General features: G+C 52.3%; 1 protein-coding gene and 1 non-coding gene across 13 annotated transcripts in view; both read left to right on the plus strand.

The window, feature by feature from the left end:
• The window catches only part of Plec (plectin), a 62,060-nt gene that overhangs the window by 8,374 nt on the left and 26,483 nt on the right, over nucleotides 1-27,203 (plus strand). For 2 of the 12 annotated variants that reach the window (XM_060389223.1, XM_021658586.2), the window contains exon 1: nucleotides 18,081-18,745. The exons of 5 other annotated variants lie outside the window; for them this stretch is intronic. In XM_060389223.1, coding sequence (XP_060245206.1) covers nucleotides 18,205-18,745 — 541 coding nt within the window. In that variant the 5' untranslated portion in view covers nucleotides 18,081-18,204. Of the gene's footprint in view, nucleotides 1-14,813; nucleotides 15,173-18,080; nucleotides 18,746-24,504; nucleotides 24,792-26,255; nucleotides 26,404-27,203 lie in introns of those variants that run through there. 5 more of the 12 variants (XM_060389225.1, XM_021658636.1, XM_060389230.1 and 2 more) reach the window with 4 other exon arrangements.
• On the plus strand, nucleotides 9,752-9,856 carry LOC132656189 (U6 spliceosomal RNA). The gene has a single exon (XR_009594112.1). It is a non-coding gene; the product is annotated as a U6 spliceosomal RNA (small nuclear RNA).

The raw sequence follows: 27,203 nt of genomic DNA on the forward strand, positions 1-27,203 counted from the left end.
ACACACACACACACACACACATAAAAATTTAAAGTGCTGTATTTCTAGGCCTTCTCCAGTGTAGACGAATCTTTCAGATGCAATGCCGAACTTTCTACAGTCTTGCTGAGAATTCTCATTTGAGTCGCTCTGTGCTAACTGATTATAATGAAAGCCAGTATTGTTTCCTAGAGTTTGTTAACCGTTCGTGTTTCTAAAATATTATTTTTTGAGAGATGAAGTGGGGAGAGAGATGGACGTCATACATGTGTTCCAGTGCAGAGGGCAGCTTTCAGCTGTTGGTGCTTTCCTTCCGCCACATGTGTTCTGGGGATTGAACCTAGGTTGGCAGGCTTAGTGGCAAGAGCCTTGACCTGCTGAGCCAGCTCATGCCTCTGCTTGCCTTTTTTGTTTGTTTGTTTTTGTTTTGTTTTGTTTTCTGAGACAGGGTTTCTTTCTATAGCCTTGGCTGTCCTGGAACTCACTTTGTAGACCAGGCTGTCCTCAAACGCAGAGATTTGTTTAAAAATGTTAATTTTGATAGGATTTTTCCTCTCTCTCTCTGTTTCTCTGTGTGTGTTGGATGACGTGAGTTAAACGCGTGTGTGTAAGAGAGTACACATATGTGAGCATATATGCAGAGGTCAGAGAACTACTTCAATGTCATTCCCCGGTGCCATTCTTTTTGTTTGTTTGTTTTGAGACTCCCTGGCTGGGCTGGTTGGCCAGGGAGCCCTGTAGTTCTGCCTAGGCCTGTCTGTCTCCCCGGCTCTGGGATTATAAGCATTTGCTGCTACACCTGGCTTTTGTTGTTGTTGTTTTTCTTTTGGTGTGTGTATATGTAAGCATTTCCTTTATTATTTTTTTAATGTGTGTGAGTATTTGCTTGCATACGTGTCTGCGTACCATGTGTGTGCCTTGCGCCTGCAGAGGCAAGAAAAGAGTTAGATCCCCAGGAACGGGAGTTACAGACAATGGTAAGCCTCCATGCAGGTGTTGGGAATTGAACCCAGGACCTCTGGAAGAGAGCAAGCGCTCTTCACCACTGAGCCGTCTCTCCAGCCGCACGCCTGACTTTTGACATAGTTGATAGAATTCCTCATGCCTGCGTGGCAAACATTTTCCTTACTGAGCTAGTGCTCCATTTTTTTAAATTTCTTTTCACTTGAAATATTTATATATTTATGCATTATGTAAATTTTGTATTTTCTGGTTATTTTGTAAGCAAGGGAAGTTTTTGTTGAAATATAGCCTTTCTCTAGAAAAATGTACAAATTCTCCACATACAGCTTCAATATTAAAGTTGCCCTGTGATCGCCACCCAGACCATGAAACACTTTTGGATCCTCCTTTGTATTCTAGTTGCTGAATCTAACCTGATCAGTTGGTCTTGTCTTGTTTTGTTTTGGGGAACAGGGTTTCTTTTCTGTGTTGCCTTGTCTGTCTTGGAACTTGCTCTGTAGACCAGGCTGACCTCAAACTCAGAGATCCATCTGCCTCTACCTCTCATCTATCAATCAGTCTTTACTTGAGTTTGTCTTTATATGAATGACTTTGGGCAAATTTGTTTTAACTATTTATTTTTAAGATAAAAATAATTATTATTAGAGCCAGGAGTGGTGACACATTCTTTTAATTCCAGCACTCAGAAGGCAGAGGCAGGTGAATCTCTGAGTTTGAGGCCAGCCTGGTCTACAGAGCAAGTTCCAAGACAGACAAGGCAACAGAGAAACCCTGTCTCAAAAACAAAACGAAACAACCAAATAATAATAATTAACATTATTACTTGAGGTGGGGTCTTCCTCTGTTTCTCAAACTCTTGTGCTCAAGTGATCTGCCTCAGCTGAAACTATCTGTAACACAGTTCCTAGCCAGAACAGTCTTTCATATTTGCCAGTTTTCATTCTGTAACCTTTGGATTTTATGCTGTGCTTTGAATGGCTTTCTTTTATTGAAAAACAAAACAAAACAAAACAAAACAAAAAAAAAAAACAGAGCCATGGGTAGGAGACATTGCTCAGTGGTTAAAAGCCCTTTCTGCTTTTCCAGAGGACCCAAGTTTGGCTTTCAGCATCCACATCTGGAGGCTCACAATAATAGCCTGTAGCTCCGGCTCCAGAAAAGTTCAGTGTCTTCTTCTGGCATCTGCACACATGTGTGCACATACAGAGAGACACACACATACACATGGATGAAACAGAACAAAAACAAGCCAGGCAGTGGTGGCGCATGCCTTTAACCAAAGCACTTGGGAGGCAGAGGCAGGCAAGTCTCTGTGAGTTCAAAGCCAGCCTGTTCTAGAGTGAGTTCCAGGACAGCCAAGGCTGTCAAGGGAAACCCAGTCTCGAAAAAACAAACAAACAAACTAACAATCAAAACCCAAAAACCAAAACCACATACTGTCTGTTTATTTTCTATCGTTAACGTTAACTTGTTTGGAATTTGGGGGGGTGGTGCTGAAATCTGTAAGAGGCTTCAGGGTCTGGATGGGTGTTCATGGCAACAGGGAGCATTTTAAACATCTTTTCTCCCACCAAACTCAACTTCCTGAGAGCGGGGTCCACGGCTTGTTGCATCTCTACATCCCCAAGCTGAGCCCCACTCCAGTTGCTGGAGGGACAGGTGGACCCCAAGCTGCACCCCACAAGTACCCCAGCTTCCTGAAATGATTCCATCGTTCCCCTAAGAGTCGGCTGAAATGGCAGTGAAGATGGAGAGCACCCTGGTGGAGGCAGCAGGTTCATGTTAGGGAAAGTAGAATGATGGGTCGGCATGGGTATGTACAGTTGACTCTGAGATGGGGGTGTGTGTGTAGAGAGCCAAGATGCTGAGAAGCACTGGGTTGGGCTTGACTAGAGACAGTTTATTTGGAGCCAAGTCAGACCCTCTAAGTCTAGGGACTGGAAAGATGCAGAACATGAGCTAAGTGGAGAGGGCTACCTGGGCATGAGCCCCTCCACCCCCCAGATAAGTCCTCTAGCCTTGGCTAGCCGGGAACTTTTATGTAGACTAAGCTGGCCTGTCTGCCTTTGCCTCCCTCGTGCCGGAATGAAAGGCCCTCGCCACCTCATCCAGTTTGAACATCAAGTCCTGAGAGCAGGCACAGTCCCGGGAGCAGGGGATGGGGGAGTGTAGGGACCTCAGCCAGATTCTTTAGGGGTGCAGTCAGAATCCAGGCACTAAGGGTTGTGTGGGAGGCCGCTGGGGAGTAGAAGCTGGTAGAAGATGAAGGTGATTCCTGTGTTGCTGGGGATACAGGCCTTTGCTGCTCTTCATTCCCGACCTCTCAGTGGGCTTCGGTCCTGGTTTAGCTGTGGAAGGCTCCTCTAAGTTGGGCAGCTGGCTGGTGACAGGGATACTTATTGTTTCCCCTGCCCTGCAGTTTCTGCTGCCCTTTTTTGAGAGGAGGCATGCTTGTAGCTGACTGGTCCTGCTTAGAGCGTCTTGGAAATCTAGTACCCCCCATTTCCTTCTGTCTGTCTCTTCAGTCCAGGCTGGCAGGTTAACTTCTGGCACAGTGCTTTCATAAATCTGTGTCTTCCTTCTGTGTCACAGAGAGCCAGGCCGCTAACCAAAAGTGCCTGCCACAGGGCTTTTCTGGGTAATCTCTTTCCTCCTGACTCTGCAGAGGCGGCTGAATGGACTCATGAGTCACAGTCAGGCAAAAGGCTATCTAGTCACACAAGTGGCTTTCTTTGCAGAGCATCCTGTCCAGACAGTCATGCTCTGTATGTCGGCATCGCTGTGCACACTGAATAGCCTGTGACTTTCCCAAATCACCAGTGCTGGTTCCTTTTTGCCTGAGAGTTCCTTCCTTGATTTCTTTTTCTTCCTGTCTTTTCATATGAGGCACAAGACGAAGCTGCTCTTTGCAAATCTCTTCAGCTAAATATCCATGTTTGTTGCTTACAAATTCTGGTAGAACACAACCCAGTCAACTTTGGCTGCTGCAAGACAAAGACCTTACTTCTAGTATCCAAGACTATGTTTTCTCATTTATTTCTTCTTTCTGGATCTGGCTCTGTAGACCAGGCTAGCCTCAAACTCAGAGATCCGCCTGCCTCTTTCTCCTCCTTCTTGACAGGATCCTACTAGGTATCCCTGGCTGGCCTGGAACTCACTATATAGATCAGCATGGCTTTGAATTTATAGAGATCTATCTGCTCTGCCTTTGGAGTGCCGGGATTAAAGGCTTCTTCCTTCCTTCTTTCCTTCCTTTTCTGTGTTAGTTACTGTTCCATTGCTGGGCATAGACACCAAGGCAACTTATAAAGGAAGGCATATAATTGGGGCCGTGCTTATAGTCTGCTTATAGTTTCAGAGGGTTAGAGCCCATTACCATCATGTCAGGGAGCATAGTGACAGACAGGCATATTACTGGAGCTCATCCTAAGAGCTTATATCCTGATCTGCAGGCAGAGAAAAAGAGACTGGGCCTGTTGTGACCTTTGGAAATCCCAAAGCCCAACCCCATTGACATACCTCTCCAATAAGGTCACACCCCCTAATCCTCTCAAACAGTTCCACCAAGCCTTCAAATGTGTGAACCTATAGGAACCATTTTCATTCAAATCTCTATTCTCTCTCTCTCTCTCTCTCTCTCTCTCTCTCTCCCTCTCCCTCCCCCCTTTCTTTTCTTTCTTTCTTTCTTTTTTTTTTCCTTTGAGGAAGGTCTCCTGTATTCCAGACTTAACCTCAAACTCACCATATAGCCAGTGATGACTTTGAACTTCTGATTCTCCTACCTCTAACTCCCCAGTGATGGATTATGTGTGTCACCACTGACACTGTGCTTTGTTTATGAGATGTTGGGGGCAACCACCCCTGGCTTTCTGCAGTCTAGGAAGGAACTCTTTTTTGAGACAGGGTTTCATTGTGTAGCCTTGGATGTTCTGGAACTCACTCTGTAGACCAGGCTGGCCTTGAACTCATAGAGATCCACCTGCCTCTGGCTTCCAGGTACTGGGATTAAAGGCAGGCACCACTGCCGACCAGCCTCTCCTCTTTCTCTTAAATGTTGGTCTCACTGTGTTGCTGAGGATAGCTTGAAACTCCTTGGCTCAACCAGGCCTCTTGTCTTGGCCTTCAGAGTAGCTGGATGGGGTCCCCCTGTGTGACACCAGCTGGGATGGGGTTTTCCTGTGTGACACCAGCTGGGATGGGATCCTGTGTGACACAGGCTGGGATGGGGTCCCCCTGTGTAACACTAGCTGGGATGGGGTCCCCCTGTGTGACACCAGCTGGGATGGGGTCTTCCTGTGTGATACCAGCTGAGATGGGGTCCCCCTGTGTGACACCAGCTGAGATGGGGTCTTCCTGTATGACACCAGCTGGGATGGGGTCCCCCCTGTGTGACACTAGCTGGGATGGTATTCCCCTGTGCATCACTACACCCTATTTCACCTTCCATGTTTCTAACAACAATCAGGTCAGGCAGTGCTAGGCTTTTTCTCTCCTGTGCCTGAAAATTCTCCAGTTTCTGTTTATTGTTAATTTTAATCCATTTCCACATTTTTGTTTGTTTTGTTGAGAAAGAGTCTCGCTATACAGCCCTTACTGACCTAGGACAAGCTATGTAGATCATGCTGGACTCAAGCTCAGAGATCCGCCTGCCTCTGCTTCCTAAGGATTAAAGGTGTGTATCCTTCCTTTCCACATTTTCAGATACTTGTGACAGCAGCACCCCATACCTCATAATAATATCTGCATTCAATTTTGTGGTCCTTTGAGATCACAGCAGGCCAGAAGTCCAACATCCAAGCACTGGTGTGTCTTTCTCTGGATGCACTTGGGAAGGGCCTTCCCTCCCTCAGGCTGCCCTGTTCCTAGGCTCATACTTCACCCTTCTAGGCTCTGCCTGTGCCTTTCCTCTTCTCTTGTAAGCACACTTGTCCTTAGACCTAGGACCACCTCAATAATCCAGGATGACCTTTTTTTTGGATCTTAATCAGGTCTGTCTCCAAGTAAGTTCACATTCATGAATTTCACGGATATAGATGTATGTTTTGGGAGGCTACCACTTAATTCCCACTTCAAATTGTCCTCTAGTATTTGATCGATATAAAATTAAGCATGCTTTCTTTGTGTTTATTTTTAAAAACTCACCTGCCCATGTTTATTACTGTGCTTTTACTTGTGACTTTATGATCTAGTGTTATGAAGTACTTTGGACCTTTGAAACTTTTTTTTTTGGAATTAGGGATTTAAAAAAATTCTTTTTTGTCTTATGAATGAGTATTTTGCCCCGTGTATGTCTCTGCACCACTTGCGTGCCTGGTGCCTTGGAGGCCAGAAGAGGATATCAGCTCCTCTTGAACCGGAGTTATAGAGGGTTGGGAGTCACCATGTGGATTGGAACTTCTGAGAATAGAGCACGAGTTCTCTGGAAGACCAGGGAATGTGATTAACCACTGAGCCATCTCTGCAACCCAGCCAACTAGGGCTATATATAAAGAAGCTTTCCAGTGAACTCCTTTTTTAATTTTTTTATTTTTATTTTTATTTTTTATTTTTATTTTTCTTTCTTTGATGCACTTGGGAGGGGCCTTCCCTCCCTCAGGCCGCCCTGTTCCTAGGCTCATACTGTACCCCTCTAGGCTCTGCCTGGGCCTTTCCTCTTCTCTCGTAAGCACACTTGTGACTTTATGATCTAGTGTTATGAAGTACCTTAGACCTTTGAAACTTTTTTGGCGGGGGGGAGCTAGGGATTTAAATTTTTTTTTTTTTGTCTTATGAATATTTTGCCCCGTGTATGTCTCTGCATCACTTGCATGCCTGGTGCCCTTGGAGGTCAGGAGAGGGTGGCCATGTCAGCTTCTCTTGAACTGGAGTTACAGAGGGTTGGGAGTCACCATGTGGATTGGAACTTCTGAGAATAGCCCATGAGTTCTCTGGAAGACCAGGGAATGTGATTAACCACTGAGCCATCTCTGCAACCCAGCCAACTAGGGCTATATAAAGAAGCTTTCCAGTGAACTCCTCTGTTTGTTTATTTGTTTGTTTGTTTGTTTTTTGAGACAGGGTTTGTCAGTGTTGCCCCGTTCTCCTGGAACTCTGTAGACTAAGGTAACCTTGAATTCAGTGATCTATGTGCCTTTAATTCCTAGCTTTTCTCTTCCTCCTCTTCTTCTAAATGGATTCTTTTTTTTTTTTTTTTCAGATTGTTTTGTGTGTAGGAGTGTTTTGCTTGTATGTATGTATGTGTACCACATATGTAGCTGGTGTCTATGGAGGTCAGAAAAGGGAGTCAGAGCCCTTGGAATTGGAGATGCCAAGTTCTGGGAACTGAACTTATGTCTTATGAAAGAGCCACAAGTGCTCTTAGGTGATCAGCCATCTCTCCGGCACTGACCTTCGAAATTTTCTGTTTGTTTGTTTTTTGACAGGGTTTCTCTACACAGCCCCGGCTGTCCTGGAACAACTCACTATGTAGATCAGGCTAGCTTTGACTCACAGAGACCTCCCTGCCTCTGCCTCTGCCTCCCAAGTGCTCGGATTAAAGACCTGTGCTGTTACACCTAGCTGGTGTACGTTTGTAACTTTTTCCCCCCTAAGACAGTGTTTCTCTGTGTGGCCCTGGCAGTCTGAAACTCTCTCTGTAGGCCAGGCTCACCTTGAACTCAGAGATTCACCTGTCTCTGCTTCTCAAGTGCTGAGATCAAAGGCATGCACCCCCAACACCCCAGCTGACCTTTGTGACTTTTTTTTTAAGATTTATTTATTTATTATGTATACACAATATCTCATTATGCACCAGATCTCCTTATAGGTGGCTGTGAACTACCACGTGGTTGCTGGGAATCCAACTCAGGTTTGGAAGAACAACCAGTGCTTTTAACCTCTGAGCCATCTCTCCAGCCCCCATCCCTTGTAACTTTTTAATGATAGAATATGAACAGCTTTCTGTGACATTAATTTACATTGTCATATTCCTTCCTATGGAAACATCCTGAGTTCATTCTTCACTGGTACAATCAAATAATTGATTTGTTTTACACGTGATGTTAGCCAAAAGGCTTAGAAGTAATTGAAACTGGATTTTTTTTTTCTTTTTTCCTTATTCAAGGCAGGGTTACTCTGTATAGCCCCAGCTGTCCTAGAACTCTCTCTGTAGACCAGGCTGGCCTTGAACTCAGAGATCTGCCAGTTTCTGCCTCCCAAGTGCTAGGATTAAAGTCATGTGTCACTATTGCCTGGCGAGACTGGATATTTTAATAAAGAAAAGAGGCTTACTTAGCGCGAGGTGTTGGAGATTGAAATCTAACTCAGGTGGCTTCATCTGGTTGGCCTCTTGTGAGGAAGGAGGGCCTTTGGACTACAGTAGAGCCTGGTAAATAGCATCACGTGGCAGAGCTAATGGCTCTGGAAGAGAGATCCTGGGAAGATCCAGGCTGAGAACAATCTGCTCTGAAAGAGCTAATCTTGTCCCTTGAGGGACGGCACCCCCGTGAGACAACAGTAATCCTTCTTAAGCAGCTAATTACTTCTCTTAAGGTCTGCTACCTCAATCCCTTTACCTTGGGGACAAATCACATTCAAACAATAGCAGTGGACGCATCCGATTAAACCAGTTCCCTGTCCTAGAACACTAGCTTTATTTATTTATTTATTTTTAATTATAACTTGCTGGTAAAGACACTTACTCCCAAGCCTAATGACCTGACTTTGTCCCCACGACCCACATGGTGGAAGGAAAGAACTGACTTCTACAAGTTGTCCTCTGACTTCCACAGGTGCACAATAAGTAAGTAAATAAATAAATATTTAAAAAAGAAACTAGTACAGTGAGGAACTTTGTATGTCCTTGGCACGTCTGTGACTATTGTTAAAATTTCTGATTTTCGCATGGTGTGGTGGCCCATGCCTTTAACCCAGTGCTCGGGAGGCAGAGGCAGGCAGATCTCTGAGTTTGAGACCAGCCTGGTCTACAAAGTGAGTCCAAGACAGCCTCTGTTGCACAGAGAAACCCTGTTTCCAAAAACAAACAAAAATTCTGATTTTCAAAGTTCAGGCTTTACTTACACTGAATTGCAGTTATGTTGGTAAAAATCCAAAGGTCTGGATCTCTGAAACTAGTTGATGAGGAGATAGCCAACAGATGAATGGAAGTGTCCATCAAACATAACATGAATACAAGCAGGAAACAAGAGCCACCCTCCTGTGTGACCACTTAGGGGGCAAGAGTAATGCGTCTTACCTGTGTGAAAAACTACACTGATGTGGTTTGGGTTGATGGAAAAGCCAGGGTCAAAGCATGTATGTGGGATGTCACTTTTTACCTTAAAAGACAGAAAATTAAGATCAAATTAGGATTTACTTGATTTTTTTTTTCCTATGAGGAAATTGGAGGAATGAACAGGAAGTGATTGTATTTACACTGCGTTTGGGAATCACAAAGGGACAGGACCCAAGGAAAACTGGGGTTAACTCTCTACTGTTAATATTTGATTTAAATGATGACACCCCCTGCCCCATTGACACACACACACACACACACACACACACACACATGCACACACACTTCTTTCTTTTTTTCCCTGAGACAGTGACTTTAGCCCAGGCTGGCCTGAAACTCTCCTTGGAGCTGGGGATGACCTTGAAATTCAGATCTTCCTGATTTTTCTACTCAAACACGTGTCTGGTCTTGTTTGTTTTTTAAGCCCCTCCTCCCCGCTAACCCCCAGTGCTGGGGATGGAATCCAGGATGTGTGTATGCTGGGCTGATGCTAGGCCACTGACCCACAGCCCCAGCCCTCCATGGGAACACGGTTGAACTGTTTCCGCCGCAGCACACGCTAAAATTGGAACAATTCAGAGAATATTAGCATGACCCCTACGAAAGGATGGCACGTAAATTCATGAAGTGTTCCATTTTTAAAAAATAAACACATTTTTGAATTTAAGATGTTTGCTAGTATTACAATTGTTCCTTTCTAGGCGTACCAACAGAGTGGACCCCCAACTGCCCAACATCTAGCATTACAGTCTCAAAGAAACAATACAGCCTTACAATCATGCAAGTGAGTAGCTGAGGTGATTGTTAACAGAGTCTTCGGCCTGCAACAGCAACCACAGTTAGTGTCGGCTTTTTTTTTCTGAGCAAAGTATCTGGGTTGTTAGACAGCTGCACGCCGAATGGGGCTCACTGACTCGGTTAGTGGTGTGGTTTATGCCATTAATACCAGCACTCTAGAGGCAGAGGCAGGTGGATCTCTGTGAGTTCCTAGCCAGCCAGAGATACACACAGTAAAATACACATGTATATATCTTGGTCTTTCTTCTTTCTTTCTTTCTTTCTTTCTTTCTTTCTTTCTTTCTTTCTTTCTTTCTTTCTTTCTTTCTTTCTCTTTCTTTTTCTCCTTCTCCTCCTCCTCCCTCTTCTTTTTCCTCTTCTTCTTCTTCTTCTTCTTCTTCTTCTTCTTCTTCTTCTTCTTCTTCTTCTTCTTCTAGACAGAATCTCATATAACCCCAGCTGACTCAAACTCATTTATGTATCTAAGGATGACCTTAAATTCTGATCCTCTTACTTCGACCTCCTGATTGCTAGAATTATATAGGCATGAGTCACTGCACTGGGCTGTTGAGTGTTTTGAGAATGTGTTTGAATCCAGAAGTCCAGTGAATTCTGACTTGTTTTTTCTTTTTTCTTTCCTGACACAGGGTTGTTTTGTGTGTGTGTGGGGGGGGGGGGGGCCCTGGCTGTCCTGGAACTAGCTCTGTAGACCAGGCTGGCCTTGAACCCACAGATATCCACAAACCTCTGCCTCCTGAGTGCTAGGATTAAAGGTGTGTGCTGACACCACTGTTGCCAGCAGCACCACCTGGCTAACTCTCCCTTGTTTTGGCCAGTCATAGGTTGTTTGGGCGCTAGGAGAAGCAAGAGCTGGTGCAGAAGGCTTTGCTGGGACCAGATGCTAGGGAAACAGCCACACGTGTCTTTCTCCATTTGTTCTCTCACAACCTCCCATAGTCATGGGGGGAGGGCACACATCTGGGCCTGCCTTTGCAATTTCAAAGGGACAGTACCCTCATGTTAACCACATACATCTTTCCTGATTTACTGGTCCTACCCTTCTGCCATTTTTAAAGTCTCAGGATGTAGCCTACCTGGCCTCAAACTCACAATCTTCTTGCCTCAGCCTTTGGGTGGAGAGATTGCAGATTTCGGCCACCATGCCCAGATTACTGTATCATGTATGGTGGTAGTGGTGGTGGGGTGTTGTGTACTTGTATGTGAACATGTGTGTTTGTGTGTGATGCAAGTGCCTGTGTGTGTGTGTGTGTGTGTGTGTAGGCTAGAGTTTAGTGTGCAGTGTCTTTCTCTGTTGATTGCATCCTACCTTATTGTTTTTCAGACAGGGTCTCTTACTTATTAGGAGCGTGCCATTTAGACTAGTCTGGATGGCTGATGAGCACTGGCTATCCTCCTGTCTCCACCCACCCAGTGCTGGGGTTACAGATGGGCCATAGTGCCTGCCTTACATGGGGGACAGAGATTGGATGAGGTCGTCACGCTTGTGTATCAGGCATTTTACCCACTGACCCCCATCTCTGGCCCTTTAAAAATGATAACATTTTAACTGAATGAGTTTTTAGAGGAGTGGGTAGTAGCTCATTGGTCCAGCCAGCTCTTGACTAGCATGTGTGAAGCCCGGAATTCTGTCACCAGCATACCAAACACATAATGAAAGCAAACCAAAAAACAAATGAGCAACCAATGCTTTAAAGATCAAGAGGTCAGAAGAGGATGTCAGATCTTCTGGAAATGGAGCTTACAAGTTGTTAGGAGCAGTCACAGTGGTGCTGGGAATCGAACTTGGGTTTTCTGGAAGAGCAGCCAGTGCTCTTAGCTGATGAGCTATCTTTCCTGCTCCATTCTTTAATTTTAAAAATACTTAACTGTATTTTATCTGTACGTATGTACACCATGTATATACAGTACCCATGGAAGCCAGGAAAGGCTTCAGACCCCTCGGAACTAGAGTTACTGGTGCCCTGCGGGTGCTGGGAGCCAAACCCAGGTCCTCTGTAAGAGCGGTAAGTGCTCTTAACCACTGAGCCAAACCCTCACTCCGATTTTTCCCACAAACTCAATGGTAAAGTAAGAAGTAGTAGAGTAACTCCGAGCTGGAATTCCTCAGAAATATATCTTTCTAGGACTTCACTGCTTCATTAGGTCCATGTTTCCTGGGATGACAGCTTGAGGAGGTGAACGAGGGAGTCAGGCACCGTGGAACAGACAGGGAGGCCTTTCTGCAGAGGCCTGGGGATGGGGCTTTACTGAGTCTGGTGTCCTAGGGTGGAAGGTATCTGCTGACATGATCTCCAGCTGTCACAGGTCACCCTGCACAGGATCAGCCGGGCCACTCCCCACTAACACAATCCATTAACCAAGGAGCCCTAACAAGAAGGACGCCATTAGAGACAGGGTTGAAGATGGGCTCCTTGAGGGGAGCCAGCCTAAGGTTGAAACCAGCTGGTTTCAAAAACAAAGGGGGGAAGTTCAAGGGACTCAAGGGGTGACCCATCTGATGCACAGAAAAGGCGAGGACCAGGGATTCCTCCCTGGGTTGGGCATGTGACTAAGCTTGCTAGGGTCACAGGGCATGTGTGAGAAAGGGTGGATCTATGTGCAGAGGAGTGGATCTGGCTTGACCGGGGTCCTGGGAGTCCTCAGGGTGTTCACTCCTTTCTTGGTGTTGGCAGAAAGCATCAAGAGGACTTTGATTTGTCCAGAATGTGTGTCCCTAGGCCAGATGATATGACGGGACTCTTAGTCACCGTGGGAGTGGTGTCAGGTCGGACTGCCTAGCCTCTGAGGATGGCCAGAACAAGCTGGAGGTTGTGGGCTTCCTGCTGAGTCGCGCGCTGGTGAACCCAGCCGCAGTGAACGTCCCACTGCTTTAGGAGCCCATGTGCTTTGTCAGGAAAACTGTCTATAATCCACAGTCGGTTGCCAGGGACCTAGAGCCATGAAAGCTGGGCAGTGAGGCGGGCAAAAGCTGCCGCTGTGGTGAGGGACCAGGCATTGCTCCTCGTCAAACCAAGATGGAAAAACAGGGCATCCTGCCTTTGAGCCACCACCCTGCTTCCTCCCCCAGGCCATTTCCCTTGCCCGTGGGCCCTTCCCGGTTTCCTGCCACAAGATCTGCCTGTTCTTGGGGCTGGAGAGATGGGCTCAACAGTTAAGAGCACTTGCTCTTGCAGAAGACTGGGCTCAAAACAAAGTGGCCAGCTTTTAAAGAACAACACCCAGATTTGAACTCTTCCCTGGGCACATTCCACCTAGACACATGCAGATACACACGCGCGCGCGCGCGCGCGCGCGCGCACACACACACACACACACACACACACACACACACACACACACACACTGTTTACTTATAGGCTGAATCTTGGCTTGGCCAGGTACAGCTTAGTAAAAAGTGGAAATTTAAGAGGGAGTATTTAGAAAAGTGTGTTTTAATTCTTCACTGTTTTCCCCAACTTTGGAAGTGTTTCTTGAAACCTACCCATGCCCTAGACTGGCTGAGTCCCACAGATGAGAGAAATGAGGGCCGAGTGTAGCTCTCATTCAGAAGCCGGATGGGACTGATACCTGGATTCTTAGTCTGTGTCTGTGAGTGCTGCCAACCTTGTTCCTGATCCATTTTCAAGACCTCCCTGGCTGTGACCTGATCCATAGTAGGGGTTTCTGCAGGAAGATGAGCACTCAAAGCCAGGTGTGGGGGCACATGCCTGTAATCCCAGCACTTGGGGAGGCAGAGGCAGGCAGATCTTTGTGAGTTCGAGGCCAGCCTGGTTCTACAAAGTGAGTCCAGGACAGTCAGGGCTTCACAGAGAAATCCTGTCTTGAAAAGACAGAAAGAAAGAAAGAAAGAAAGAAAGAAAGAAAGAAAGAAAGAAAGAAAGAAAGAAAGGAAGGAAGGAAGGAAGGAAGGAAGGAAGGAAGGAAGGAAGAAAAAAAGGAAGAAAGAGAGAAAGAAAGAGAAAAGGAAGAAAGAAAGAAAGGAAGGCAGGCACTCTAAGAGATGCCAACTTGGCAATATATGAGAAGCCAGCAGAGGGTCTTGGGTAATGACGAAGAGAGTGGACTTGAGTAGGACAGGAGACTAAGGGGGACTGGAACCATCCTGTAGAGGTCATTTCTGCCCCTCACTGTTTACCCAGTGCAGAGGACCTAAGGTGCACGTGGCTTGAAACGGTCCACACGTTCTCACGTGACTTCCTGTGGGATGCAGAAGGAGGGAGAAGCGATCTCCTGCTGGCGTGGACATCCCGTCTGGGGATAGGTGGCTGCTAACAGCGTGCTGTGGTGGTTGGACCAGAGCAGCTGTTGCCTGCTTCTCGGTGACGGTTGTGGTTCAGGGGCAGATGACGGCACCCTGCTAGGAAGCGCGTGTCGTGCTGGGTGGCATTAGGTGTGGTGACAAGAGGACACACAGACGAGTAGAGTCAGAGAGCCTTGTGGGGACGGCTGTGAGGGATAACGACCCTGAAGTTGCACGCTGAGCCACAGGGTTGGTGGGTAGTGAGATGCCACAGAGCTGGACAGATGGGGCACTGCCAAGAAAGGCTGGCCGCAGAGGCAAAGGCTGGGACAGAGAGCATCTTGAGCCTAGGATGGTGGAGTGATCAAGTATCACACTTGAAAAGAGATTCGATGGGACATGGCCGTGGGAAGGGGCACACTGCTGGTTGCCCTCCAGTCCCATCTGTGGGCAAAGCTGGAGGTTGTAGATCTAGACCGTGTGCCCCCTGCAGAGAGCGGCTAGGTGGCTGAGGCTTCAAAGTGAGGGGCAGGTTCTGCTCTCAGGTAGCAGGAGAGGAACCGAGGAGCTGTGCATACCTACCTGGCTGTTGGCTAGTGTCTGGGTAGTCAGTCTAGCAGGACTTTATCGGTTAGGAAGCTCATGCTGGCTGTCTAGAAGGGGAGGGCCAGTATGGTGCATGGCCCGGAGCATGCGCTTTGGGCAGCAGTGTCCTAAACATTGATCAGCAGAAGCCCCGCCTCTGGCTAGCAAGCCCTGCCCACACCTCCCAGATCCTCCTTCAGGGCTGCGGTGCTGGCCTTGGGCGGTGCGGTACTGTGCAGTCCTGGACACAGTGGCTGCAGCGCACCGTCCTCAGCCCCTAAGTGAAGACATGGACCCCTCGAGAGCCATCCAGCATGAGATCAGCTCCCTCAAAGGTACAGTCTTGGAGGAGTCTGGCTCTCAGACACTCGGTGACCTCTGGCTGGGTGCAACATCCCACGGGTGACTTGTCAGGGTCGGCTGTCCCCCTGATAACATTGAAAGGAGCTGAGCTGGAGAAGGAGGACCCCCAGGCTCATGTCCTTCCAGGTTACCTCCTAGGGCCGGGTGAGGAGAGCTCCAGCAGCCGCCCTGCAGCCCTGCAGTCCTGCAGCCCTGCAGCGAGTACTGCAGGCGGCAGCACAGTGGGAGGGCCGGAGCTTGGCCCTAGAGCAAGCAGTCAGTCTGTCCTCCTCCGCCTGGGCCAGATGCCTCACAGATTGGGGTATGAGGGGCAGTGTAGGCCTTCGGGGACCTTCATGCCCAGGGCACTAGGCGCCAGACGGGCTGGCCCTGGGAAAGGCCACACTGTGGCTCTTTGTGCAGGGTTGGGGGTCCAGGGACTGCCCAAGGGCGCTGTCTGGTTGCTCTGGAAACCTGAAGGGGCCGGCCAGGGAGTGCTGCTGGCCTCCGCGCTGAATCAGCGACTTCTCAGTGTTTCTGCAAGGTAGGGCAGGGCGCAGGGAGCTCTCCTCAGCCCAGGGACCCTGCAGACAAGCAGACCCAGACCATGGTTGTGTGTACGCTCGTACACGTGGGAGCAGTTGTGGGAGGACATGTTGTTCTAGGCTCCTCCCTACCGTCTCAAGCCTGCAGGTGCTCTGGTTGGCGGGAGGGAGGGGAGCTGCCCCATCCACTTCTGGTGCTGGGAACTACTGCCCTCTCCTGCCTAAGGGTGGGATAGGGATGGTGGCTGGGTTGAGTTCGTTCCTGTAAGGGGTCCTGGGCAGAATAGACTTCGGTCCAAGGGCTCAGGGGGGACTTTGGATGTGGCTGGAGATCATTTGGGGACAGCGGTGAGTTTTGTATCGGCTTCGTGGTTGTGGGGTTGGAGATTTGACGGGATTAGTTTAGGGAATCACGTTCAAAAGATGGGGGATGTTGGCTGGGCTGAGTTAGTTACTGTAAGGGGACCCACATGGACCTGGGCAGGAGAGACTTCAGGCCAAGGGCTCAGGGGACTTTGGATGTGGCTGGAGATCATTTGGGAAAGGTGGTGAGTTATGTATCGGCCTCGTGGGTGTGGGGTTAGAGATTTGACGGGATCGGGTTAGGGAATCATGTCTAAAAGATAGGGGGATGTCGAGTGGGGATGGGGTGAATACAGGTTACTGTGGAGAGGGGTCTGATGGACAAGCCAAGTGAGGAGGACTTTGTTTGGTCTTAGAACTGGCTTGGCGCTGGTCCCCAAACTAAAACCCCAGTGTGGAGAGCCCTTAGGTTCTGCAGGGGTGGGGACACACAGTAGCTGGACACTCTTGGTCTTGCAGAGCTGAGCGCTACCCCGCCCTCCCAGGGCTGGGCTGGGAGGGACTGGCCCCCTTCCTGCCCAAGCCGGGCTAGGGGTGTGGTGCAGGGAGAGCCCTGCCGCAGTGAGCTGGCTGAGCTGGCCTCAGGGAAGGCTTTGGGAACTGTTGGCTGAGCCTTCAGAGTTTCCACCCGCCACCGGCCCTGTGTCTGTATGTTTGGAGTCTGCTGGGGTGCCATGGTGACAGCCCATAAACCCGCCCCACGCACTGCTTTGTTGGCCGCCTGCCTGCCGCTGGCCAGAGCCTCCCACCGCAGGATCCCCGCCCCCGCCCTATTTATAATCAGTTCCTGGGTTTGCAGTGCTTGGTGGGAATGGGTGTGTCCACCTAGGGAGAGCCTGAATGGCATGGGGGTTCGGTGGGGCACAGCATGGAGAGTTGGGGAGTTGGGTGGTGGCACCCAGCGCAGGCTCTATTTATGCCGGGGACCCTCAGTTGTGAGGACCCTGCAGGGGTGACAGCTGTGCTAGGCAGCCCTTAGGGCATATGATAGTTCCTCTTCCTTCCTCTCCTGATGGTGTGTCTCCTGATGGTGTCCTCTCGTCCTCTCCACAGCACCTGCCCCTCTGGCCACAAGTGGACAGGCTGCCTGGGGGTAGGGGTAGGGAATTTTTGGATGGCAGGGCCTCCGAGCCTGGGGTGTCAGGGACTTGGTGACTTTGATTTCCTACGGCAGCTGGGAGTCCCTGGCCTCCAACAGCTGTGCTGGCTGAAGGTGTGGGTGGATAGAGGCCCCACCCAGAGCCCTCCACCCTGGGCTGTCTTCAGAGGTCGTGGGCTGGAAAGTAGCTTTGTTCTGGACCCACCCTGATCTTGCCTGGCATGAGCGTGTTAAAGCCTGTGGTTATTTGGAGAGCGGGGCACTGTCCCTTTCCTTTTCTGATGGACAGCGGCAGTGGTGCCGGCAGCCAACTGTGTGTTCTGGCTGCTGCCCCTGTTCTTCTCCTTCAGGAGGAGCCCCCCCCCCGCTACACACCCCAGATTTCTCTCCGTACCCTAATCATCCTCCCTTCAACTCTTTCAGTTGTCCAGTTCAGGCAACCCTTTCTTTCATATAGCTGTGAACTGATGACCCCCGCCCCCAGATCATATCAGAGGGTGGGTGTTGTTCTTACCATGAGGACCCTCTTGCCCTCTCTGCTCGCTTTTTTCTGCCATTCTGTCATCTGGGGGATGATTCTTGATCCACATTATGCCCACCCTGCCCTTACACAGTCTTGGAAATCTTGAAGAAGTGTTTTAAAAAAGTGATTTCTAACAGTGGAGTTATATGGAGGAGAAGGGCAGTGTAATGGTGCCCCCCACTCTTCAAGGGCCCCTGCCAGTAGTAGGTGGGAGGGGCCGCCCTGCTGCTGAGTCAGAGGGGGCCGGCCTAGGCGTCCTGGAGGGCGGGCAGGCGGGAGGCTCAGACAGGCAGCCTTGCCGGCAGGAATTCACAGAGAAAGGCTCTGGAGCCACACTGCCCCTGAGCCTGCGCCCTTGTGCTTAGAACCGGAGCCTGCCTGCCCACTTTGGAAGGGGCCCCTGCCGCATCCTGTGCCAAAGGAGCCTCATCAGCCTCCTGGCTGTGCCCCACCTGCTGTCCTCACTCTGTGCTGACCGGCAGGCTTCCAGCAGCCATGGTGGCTGGTATGCTCATGCCGCTGGACCAGCTACGGGCCATCTATGAGGTGCTCTTTCGTGAGGGAGTGATGGTTGCCAAGAAGGACCGGCGACCCCGCAGCATGCATCCCCATGTGCCTGGCGTCACCAATCTACAGGTCATGCGTGCCATGACCTCTTTGAAAGCTCGGGGCCTGGTGCGGGAGACCTTTGCCTGGTGCCACTTCTACTGGTACCTGACCAACTCGGGCATTGACCACCTGCGCCAGTACCTACACCTGCCACCGGAGATCGTGCCCGCTTCTCTGCAGCGCGTGCGCCGCCCTGTCGCCATGGTGATGCCTGCACGCCGTCGCTCCCCCCATGTGCAGGCCGTGCAAGGTCCCATAGGCTGCCCACCAAAGCGGGGGCCTCTGCCAGCCGAGGACCCTGCCCGTGAGGAGCGGCAGGTCTATCGCAGGAAGGAGCGTGAGGAAGGGGCACCAGAAACCCCTGTGGTGTCTGCCACCACCGTGGGGACCCTGGGCAGACCAGGCCCAGAGCCTGCCCCAGCCACAGGTCAGCTGCATTTCGGCTCCAGGCTGTGATGGGAGGGAAGGGACCGGAGGTGGTTTTGGTGCCGGGGCTTAGGTCTGGTGGGCAGCGCCATGCGTGTCTCTCTGGGTTCTCTTCATATCAGCAGGTGGCGCCCTTTCTGCCTGAGGGTGCTGGACCCTAGTCAGTGGACCCACGTGGCTTGTGCTCCTCCGGGCAAATCCTGGTGGGGGCGGGGCCTGCAGGCCCCAAGACTGGCAGGACCAGCTGTTGGCATAGTCCTGTTTGTACCCCTCTCAGGCACTGTCCTTGCCCTTGCCCCCACCTCCTCCTCCTCTCCCTGCCCTAGTGGCCTTTGGAGGTCCCTCTTTTCAGAAGTGGGCGTGTGTAGAAGAGCTGCTGGCATGGGACTGGCCCAGGCAAACCTCTTGTCCATTGAGGCTTGAGTCTGTCTTCCCCTATGGCCAAGCGGCTCAGATTATGTATTACATGACTAGTACCCAGGGCCCCCATGACAGGGTGCTTGGCCATGATCCAGAGGTGGAATGACCCTAGGTGAGATGGGAACAAAGGCAGAGGCCAGGCAGGAGCATTGCCTAGGCCAGGGCATGGGGCATGGGGGTGCTGGCCCAGCCTGTGGTCTAGGTGAGTTTTTTTTTTTTTAAGATCTGGGAACCAGATCTTAGAGGATGGATCAATACCCCATTAGCCCAGAGCCTACCAGAAATCACTCCCTCTGTCTTAAGCCCTTGGACCATCAGGACATGGGTAGGCTTTATGCATGACGTCTGTGCAGCCTCTCTCGAGGCACATTGTCCTTTATGCCTGCTGAGGGCATCCAAGGAGCCCCACCATCATCCATGTAATACGGGCAGGCACCACAACTGCCTGGTATCCAGCTGCCTCTGTGTGGCTTGGTATATGGGGAGGGGATTATTCTCTGGGAATGGGGAAGGGAGTCTAGAGTGAGAGTTAGACCCTACATTGGGCACAGCTGCCTGAACAGAAGCCTCAGTCCTAGCATTTCTTGGTTGAACTTCTATGGCTCCTCTGAGTAATGAATGCAGCTGGGAGCTTGAAGTTGAAGCTGAAGGTGAAGAATGGCCTCTGGGCTCTCTTGATGGCCTTAGGCAAGGAGATGGCCTCTCCAGCTTCCCTGTAACCATGACTATGTCTCAGTGCTTTCCTTTTGGGTGTGGTGAGTGGGAGGGGAGCCCTCCCCCTGCTCTTCTCGCCTTGCTTCCTGGTCCTTGTCTGGACTGGGCTAGCAGTTGGCAGCAGGACTAGGAGGGGGTTCTGGGTGTGGCTGTAGTGGGCAAAGAGGGGGGCAGCCTCCCTCCCCTGTCTCTGATGGAGGTGACTCAGCCTTCCCAGCCACAACCGCTTGTGGCAATTCAGAGTTTCCAACAGGAAATAAGCTCCAGCTACAGACTGAGTCAGGTCCCCAGGCGGATTCCCCCGTACACCCTCAGGACTGAGCTCAGGGCCTTAGGAGCTGGGTGTGGCCGGTGGCAGGGGAACTGTGGCTCTACATACAGCCTGGGGTTAAAAAACGAGCAAGCAAGTTGGGCGGTGGGACTCTGTTAGTCCCAGCACTCAGCAGGCAGAGGCAGGCAGATCTCTGAACCTGAGGCCAGCTTGGTCTGCAGAGTGAGTTCGAGGATAGCCAGGGCTACAGAGAGAGACCCTGTTTGGAGGAAAAAAAACAAAACCAAACTAACAACAACAAGCAGCGAGCCACAAAGACTGTCCCTTTCTATTCATGGCCCCTCTGGTGGATTGTTCATTAAGTCTGTGAGGCAACAGTGCTGTTCACCAGCATGGTCCTTTTCTGTATAACCCTGGCCAGGGAGCCAGAAACATACCAGGGTGACTTGGGGGTACCCCACCCTGCTCCCACTCCGGATCTCCAATCAGCATGTGGAGGGTGTCAAATCTTGCAGTTTCACACGAAGCCCTCCCCCTCCCACCTTGCTAGGTGAGGAGAGTGAGGTAGGAGGTGGCTTTAGGATCAGCCAGAGAGCTAACCGTGACAGGCGAGGAGCTAAGAGAGTTGCCACGAAGAGGGAGGCAGCCATCGCTTGCCTTGTGTTATAAAGTTGCTGGAGTGGTTTGTGTGTGTGAATTTCACTTTCACTCCTAAAGGTAGTATTTTGCCCGGTTCGGAATTCAGAAGCGATCCAGAAGTGTTTGGAGCAAAGATGTCTGAGCACTTTGCGGCGTGTGCTCTCAGAGGGATGTCGTATAACCAGCCACATGTGGACACCAGCTCTCCTGCTTTCTTGCTGACACGTGGCTAATGCACCCTGACTTTCCCCACGATCCTCCACTGTGTGTGGCTTGCATGGGGATGCACTGCCACCCCGCTCCATCACAGTTGCTTAGTGCCTCTCGGGTGGGCTACGGCTCTCAGCTGGTGCGCGTTGGTACTAGGCTGCAGGAAGGAATCTGAAGAACTCCAGGAGGTTTTTACCCCAGTTGTGGGCAGATCTGGTTTGCATTCCCTAGCTATATACAGCTGGATGGAAGGAAATAGGGACCGTTAGGAGATGTCATATTTGATCAGACTAGAGGACCGACATAGTTGTGGGGGTGAGGGGAAGGAGGGATGGGAGGGTAGGGAGAAGGGCTTGGGCAAGGGAAGGGGCCAGCTTTGGGGGCTGAGGAAATGTGAAAGTCAAGGAGGAGGAGAGAGGGCCCAGCAGTAAATAAAGGTGCTTGCTGGTAAGTCGGAGGACCTTAATTTGATCCCTGGACCTGGACAAGGTGGAAGGAAGGAATTGACTCCCCGTGGTTGTCCTCTGATCTCTATATTCGTGCTGCGGCACACACACTACATAGACAAGTACATATATAAATGTAACTAAAAGGGGGAAAAAGGTCAAGTGTCTGTGTATGTGTGCACATGCAGGGCTCTGCATCTCTGTGGCTACATGGAATGTGCCTCTTAGCATGTGGATGTTTGATATGTGGGTGGATGGGGTGGCAGGGTTCAGCTGGCAGGGAGAGGGAACCGGGGAGGTCAAGGCTGTGGGGTGAGTTGGGCTGTGCCTGGCAGAGTCAGTAGGGAAGACCAGTGGACTGGAACCCCAGAGTCTCGGGACTGAGGTAGGCCTTTCCTGTGTACCGTAGGTTGGTCCGCCTAAGGCTACCCATTGATGCTGGTCCCCAGGCTTGGGCTCTGTTGGTCTGGCTGACTGTGGGGACCCTTTAGTCAGTCATGAGGAGGAGCTACTGCTGGGTGTGGAGGCCAGGGCATGAGCAAGCCCTCCCTTCGCTTCCCACCCCTTCCCTCCTTCCTGCCTTCCGTTTCTCTCTGCTGGCTCTGCAGCTTACCCTGGCCAGCAGCTATGGACAGGTACAGCATGGAGGAGCTGATCCAGCTGGGCCAAGGTAGGGCACAGCAGCAGCGGAGGCTTCAGGTAGAGGGTAGAAAATAAGGAGGGACCAAAGTCTGTAGTTGAGGCTTCGCAGCCTTCGGCGGGGGTAGGTCCCTAAGTGGCGGAGGGCCTGGGTGTCACCTACTGTGGTTCTCCTGACCTCAGGTACCAGGACTTAGGGATGGCTTGCTTGGCACCGCACAGCTAGCTCAGGGTGTGTGGAATATGGGATGGGGGTCCAGGGCAGGCTAGGTGGTCGAGGGGCTGCCCAGAGCCAGGGCACTTTGCTTTGGGGGACTAGTCACAGGCCGTGGAGACATAGGCTCTGCAGAGAGGGGGAGGGGGCTCTGCAGTTCTCTCTGCAAAACCATGCCTGACTCTCTCTGCCCCCGTCCACTGCTGGCCAGCAGGAATCTGTCTCTTTGGCCTGCCGTCGGGTCTTTCAGTCCCCTCCCCACAGTTGGCCCAATCCCTGGTTTCCCAGAACTGACCACCACAGGCCAGTTTCTTCAGAAACTCATTTCTGAAGTGTGATACCGGAAATCATGAGGCAGTAGTAGGTCCAGCCTCCTAATGCACTCATCTGCTCAGTGTGAACCCATTCAGGGTCCAAGGCTGCTGTGCTGTGCTGTGCTGACAGTTAGCCAAGGCCAGATAGGCTGGAGAGTCATTTGACCCTGTGGAACCTTAGGCCAGGTCCTCACTGTTACCAAGCCCCCCGTTTCCTCATCTGAATAGGGTGCTCACAGCCCAAGATTTTATAGGATATCCTCACGATTTTAATAGAATGGTGCTGGACACAGGAAGCCTTACAGAATGGAGGACAGACTTTAGTTCCCCAGCCATTCATCAGTCAGGACTCAAGGGCCTGGCCCAGTGTGCTCAGGCTCCTAGGAGGAAAGCGATGGAATTGTGTCTCCCCCACACACAGACGCGAGCACGCACACAGCTTGTCTTTCAGGAAGCACTGGGGTCCAGGTCCGTACGGCCTATGGCGGATGTGCTGTGGGTCTGCTTCCTGACCTGTGGACACTGTGCCTCCACAGACTAGGAGTATGGGGAGCCCAGGGAAAGGCTTCCTCATTCTGTAATTCCTCGGTTACCAGGAGGGGCCTGGGGTGGGAGGTGCACCTGGGGTAGACACAGGTGAGTGAATGCTCATTTGGCTTAGGCCCCAGTTTTGGACTACCTGGGTCTCTGACTTGCAGTCTGACCTTGGAGATGCAGTCCTGTCCGCACTGGGGCCAGGTGTTGTTTGGAGTGATTTGCACAGTGCTCTCTGGGAGAAAGGGATTGGTGCCTCTTTGGCCCATGTGGCATTTCCCAAGAGCACCCTAGAAGTTAGGCAGGGCATGGGCAGCACCCTGTCCCAAGGGAACATGAGCCCGGGTCCACTTCGGTCTCCGTCCATGGTAGATCCTGATGCCAGGCACCTCCTTATTAATAGTATCACCCATGGGAGCTGGGAAGGGGCAAGGCTGGGGGGCAAAGTGTTGTGGAGCCGCCCAGCCAGATGGGACTCCAGTGAGCCTGGGCTCCATACGTCATGTACTAAGTCTGGACGAGTGACGGGCCTTGCTTGCCCTCCTTGGATATTTATATCCCCCTGGGCCCCCTGCCCACTGCTCCTCTCCCCTCCCCCAACTTCTGCTGACAAGGCTGGAAAGCTGTGCCCTCCTCCGGCCTCACCACTGCCGCTGCAGGCTTGCTGCCTCTGAGGGGGCCTGTGACCCTCCCCACGCCCCTCACCCGCTCCCTGTCCGCCCCGTGGGCTCCTGCCGCTGTCCCCAATGAAGATCGTGCCCGGTAGGTGGGGCAACCCTTCAGCTAGGCTGGAGGCCATGGCTCCTGTCTTCTGAATATCCCCGGCTGCCTAGCCTCACCTGGCTTCTCTCTCAGACCCTGTTTAAGACCTCACCTGGAAGCTTGGGGCTTGTGGGAGCCCACCCCCTTCACTGTGGTGGGGTCAGCTGTAGGCCTGGGGGTGGGCAGGGAGGGACTAGGCACTGACATCTGTCAACCCTCTGTGCCTGGCGGCTGCTCACAGAGGGCACCCCTTGGAAGTAGACTGAGTGTTGGGTCCTCCTCCTGATAGGGACCAGGAGTGCTGGTTAGGCTTGACTTGGGAGGGAGGACTTGTGTTGAGTCTGCCCAGGCTAGGCTGGGGTGCTGCGGCTTGGGGAGAAGAGCGACAGGCCCCTCCTCCTGGCGGGTGTGGCTGTGGGGAGGCAAGAGTTAAGGCTCCAGTTAACCTTGAGCGTGGTGGCTCTGCGTAGAGACAGCTGAGCTGGGCTGTGCTTGCGGGGAGTGAGGGTGGGGAGCGGCCAAGAGCCACAAGAGGGAGGAGGCTGGGAGGAGGCTGAGTGAGAGCGCAGTTGGTGCCGAGGGGACTGTACATTGTCCCCAGGCTGAGTGCAGATTGTACAGTAGGGCTGTCTCTGAAGGCAAGGCGGCGGCAGCACAGAGGGCTCTGGTTCCTGGGGCACCCCTTGGCTCACCCTCCATGCAGGGAGGTGCTGACCTCACAGCAGCTGGCCCCTGGTGAGGACGGCTCTGCCAGTCATTCTGTGTGGCAGGCATGGAGCCGTCGGGCAGCCTGTTTCCCTCCCTGGTAGTGGTGGGTCATGTTGCCACTCTGGCTGCCGTATGGCACTGGCGCAAGGGGCACCGGCAGGCACAGGATGAGCAAGGTAAGCGCCCTTGCCTCTGCCACTGTCACGGGCCACCGCCCCTGCCAGGAGACTGGGGCGGGGCAGGGAGTGGAGGGTCCGCCTTCCTCCCGCCCCTTGCCTTCTCCGGAGCCCTCCTCTTCCTGTTCCTGAGATCCCAGTGTTTGTGAAAGCTGTTGACTCCCCCCACCCACCCTGTGCATACTCTGCACCGAAGGGTCTTCCTAGGGTCTGTTGGGGGTAGAACTTTTTGGCTGTCTAGTCTGCAGCAGGCCCTGGGTAGGTGTACGGAAAGGGGCTGCGGTGAGCTCTGGATTGAAGGCACAGGCCTGTGGGAATGCCTGCGGTCTAAAGAGAGGCCCCTCTCCCTTGCCACAGTAGTGGGAAACCAGAGTGGCAGGTTCACAGGCTGCCCTGGGCAGGGCCACAAAGCCCGCCTAGTGACCTCCCTGCCCACAGACTGTAGGCCGAGTTGCACAAAGGCAGTTTGTCTGAGTATCTTCCAACATGACTTAGGACCCAGAACCAGTTGTGGGGCAAGCAATTTTAGGCTATGTTCTGCCCTCTCCTCAAAGTCACCAGCTCTTGGGCCATAGTCCGAGGTGGCCGTGCTCACCGCAGGATGGGGTGGGGCTGAAGTGAATGAACCTGGGACAGTCCCTGGGGATTGGGCAGTTCTGCACCAGGGCTTCTGGCCAGAGGGACTGTCCTCCTGAGTTGCACCTCAAGCCAGGACGGATGGGAGTGTGTTTGTGGCTTGGTGCCCCCTAGCGGGCCTGCTAGGTCTTAGCGTCCATGGAAGGATCGCCAGGACGTGGGTCTCTGAATGGGTTTTCCAGGCGTGGCTCTAGGGTTCCCAGAAGCCGGTGAGTCAGCTGCAGTCAGTAGCACTCAACAGAACGTTAGGGCTTCTTCACCCCAGAGATTTTTTTCGTTTGGGACCAGACACTGGTTCTTCTTCTCTGGGCTCAATTTGGTTGCTTGTCACCACACGAGGGAAAGGGCTCCCTATGTCCCCTTTTGGTTCACTTAGGTGCCTTGCAGTGCCAGGTGTGGGCGTGGTCGCCCGCAGTTCTGTGCCCTGCCCATCGACTCGGCTGACCCGGCTTCCCCGGAGCGGGTGACCCTTGCACATCCTGCTGGGAGTGGCACTGCCACCGACGCCACTCTGAGAGTTAGCCCCGAGAGTGGGAGGAACCCCAGAAAACTCCGATCACTGCCGTTTCCAGGCCGTTTTGACTTACGGGGCACCTGTCCCCGGCTTCCCTCGAGCTCCCCGCGAGCGAGTTTGCTCCCAATGGGCTGGGGCTCGGCTTCCTGGCCCACACTGGGCGGGGCGCTTGCAGCAGGGGCAGGTTCTCCGGGTCTGGGCATTGCGTCCGGTGGGCGGGGGCGAACGTGGAAAGCCACGCCAGGGAGGGCCTTCAGCCTTCAACACAGGCGGGGAGCACGGCTTCCGTGTCGCGTGAGAGCAGCCCGGGGAACCCGGGGCTCCTAGCTATGGCGGGGACGTGGGCGGCGAGGGGCGTCTTCACTTCGCAGCGGGAGGTCCTGCTGGAGCCGCCCTGCTGGCTGGACGGGGGCTGCGAGCAGGTCCGCAGGGGCTACCTCTACGGGCAGCTGTGTTGCGTAGGTGGGTGCGGCCGCTCAGGTTGGTGGGCTGGCCTTGAGCTTGTGCTGGGGTGTTACTTGGCCCAGGTGCTGCCCCGCCTCCAAGCTCCGGAAACACCTGGGGAGGAAGGCAGGGTTGTCCTGCTCCCCCTCTGGAGGAGGGGGATGGTAAGTGGGCGGGCCAGAGGGTTTTCCCGGCTTGGTGCTTTAGCTTTGGGGGAAGATCCCGGAGCGGAGTAGGCGCTGAGGGTGGAGCTCTGGGCCCTCCCACTTGTACTGTCCTTGGCCTTTAGGGTTTTCTTCGTGCGTGCGTGCGCGTGTGTGAAGACAGCCCTAGGAGGGCTATAATTATCTCCCTTTCCAGGGAGACTGACTTGGTGCTGAGGGGCCAGCTGCCTCCCTACAGATGTGCAATACAATATTGGGGTGGGGAGCGTCCCTCGGGTTGATTGGACAGTGAGAGAGCCTCCTGAAGTATGCAGCAGCATTTGAGGGAACGCCTGGGCTCTGGCCAGGTGGGATCTGGCCAGCTTGGGGAGTTACATGTGGGCTTGAGAGTGAGTAGGATGGACAAGGGAGGGGGCATCTCCAGCCAGGGGCAGGGGGCAAGGGCAGAGTTGGGAGGGATGAGGGCAAGCATGAGCTCTGAGGCCCTGAAAGACTTTTAAGGAAGGAGGCCCGGGGAGACAAACGGATGTTCAGGGGAAGGGGCCCTTGCAGACGTGGAAACCCCCACCTGGAGGTGAGCCCACTTCCCAGACAACATCCTCAGAACATCAAAGTGGCAAAGAGGAAGGCGCTGGAAGGCAGCCTGGCTGGAAT

Source organism: Meriones unguiculatus, chromosome 8 (assembly GCF_030254825.1).
Source record: "Meriones unguiculatus strain TT.TT164.6M chromosome 8, Bangor_MerUng_6.1, whole genome shotgun sequence".
NCBI lineage: Eukaryota > Metazoa > Chordata > Mammalia > Rodentia > Muridae > Meriones > Meriones unguiculatus.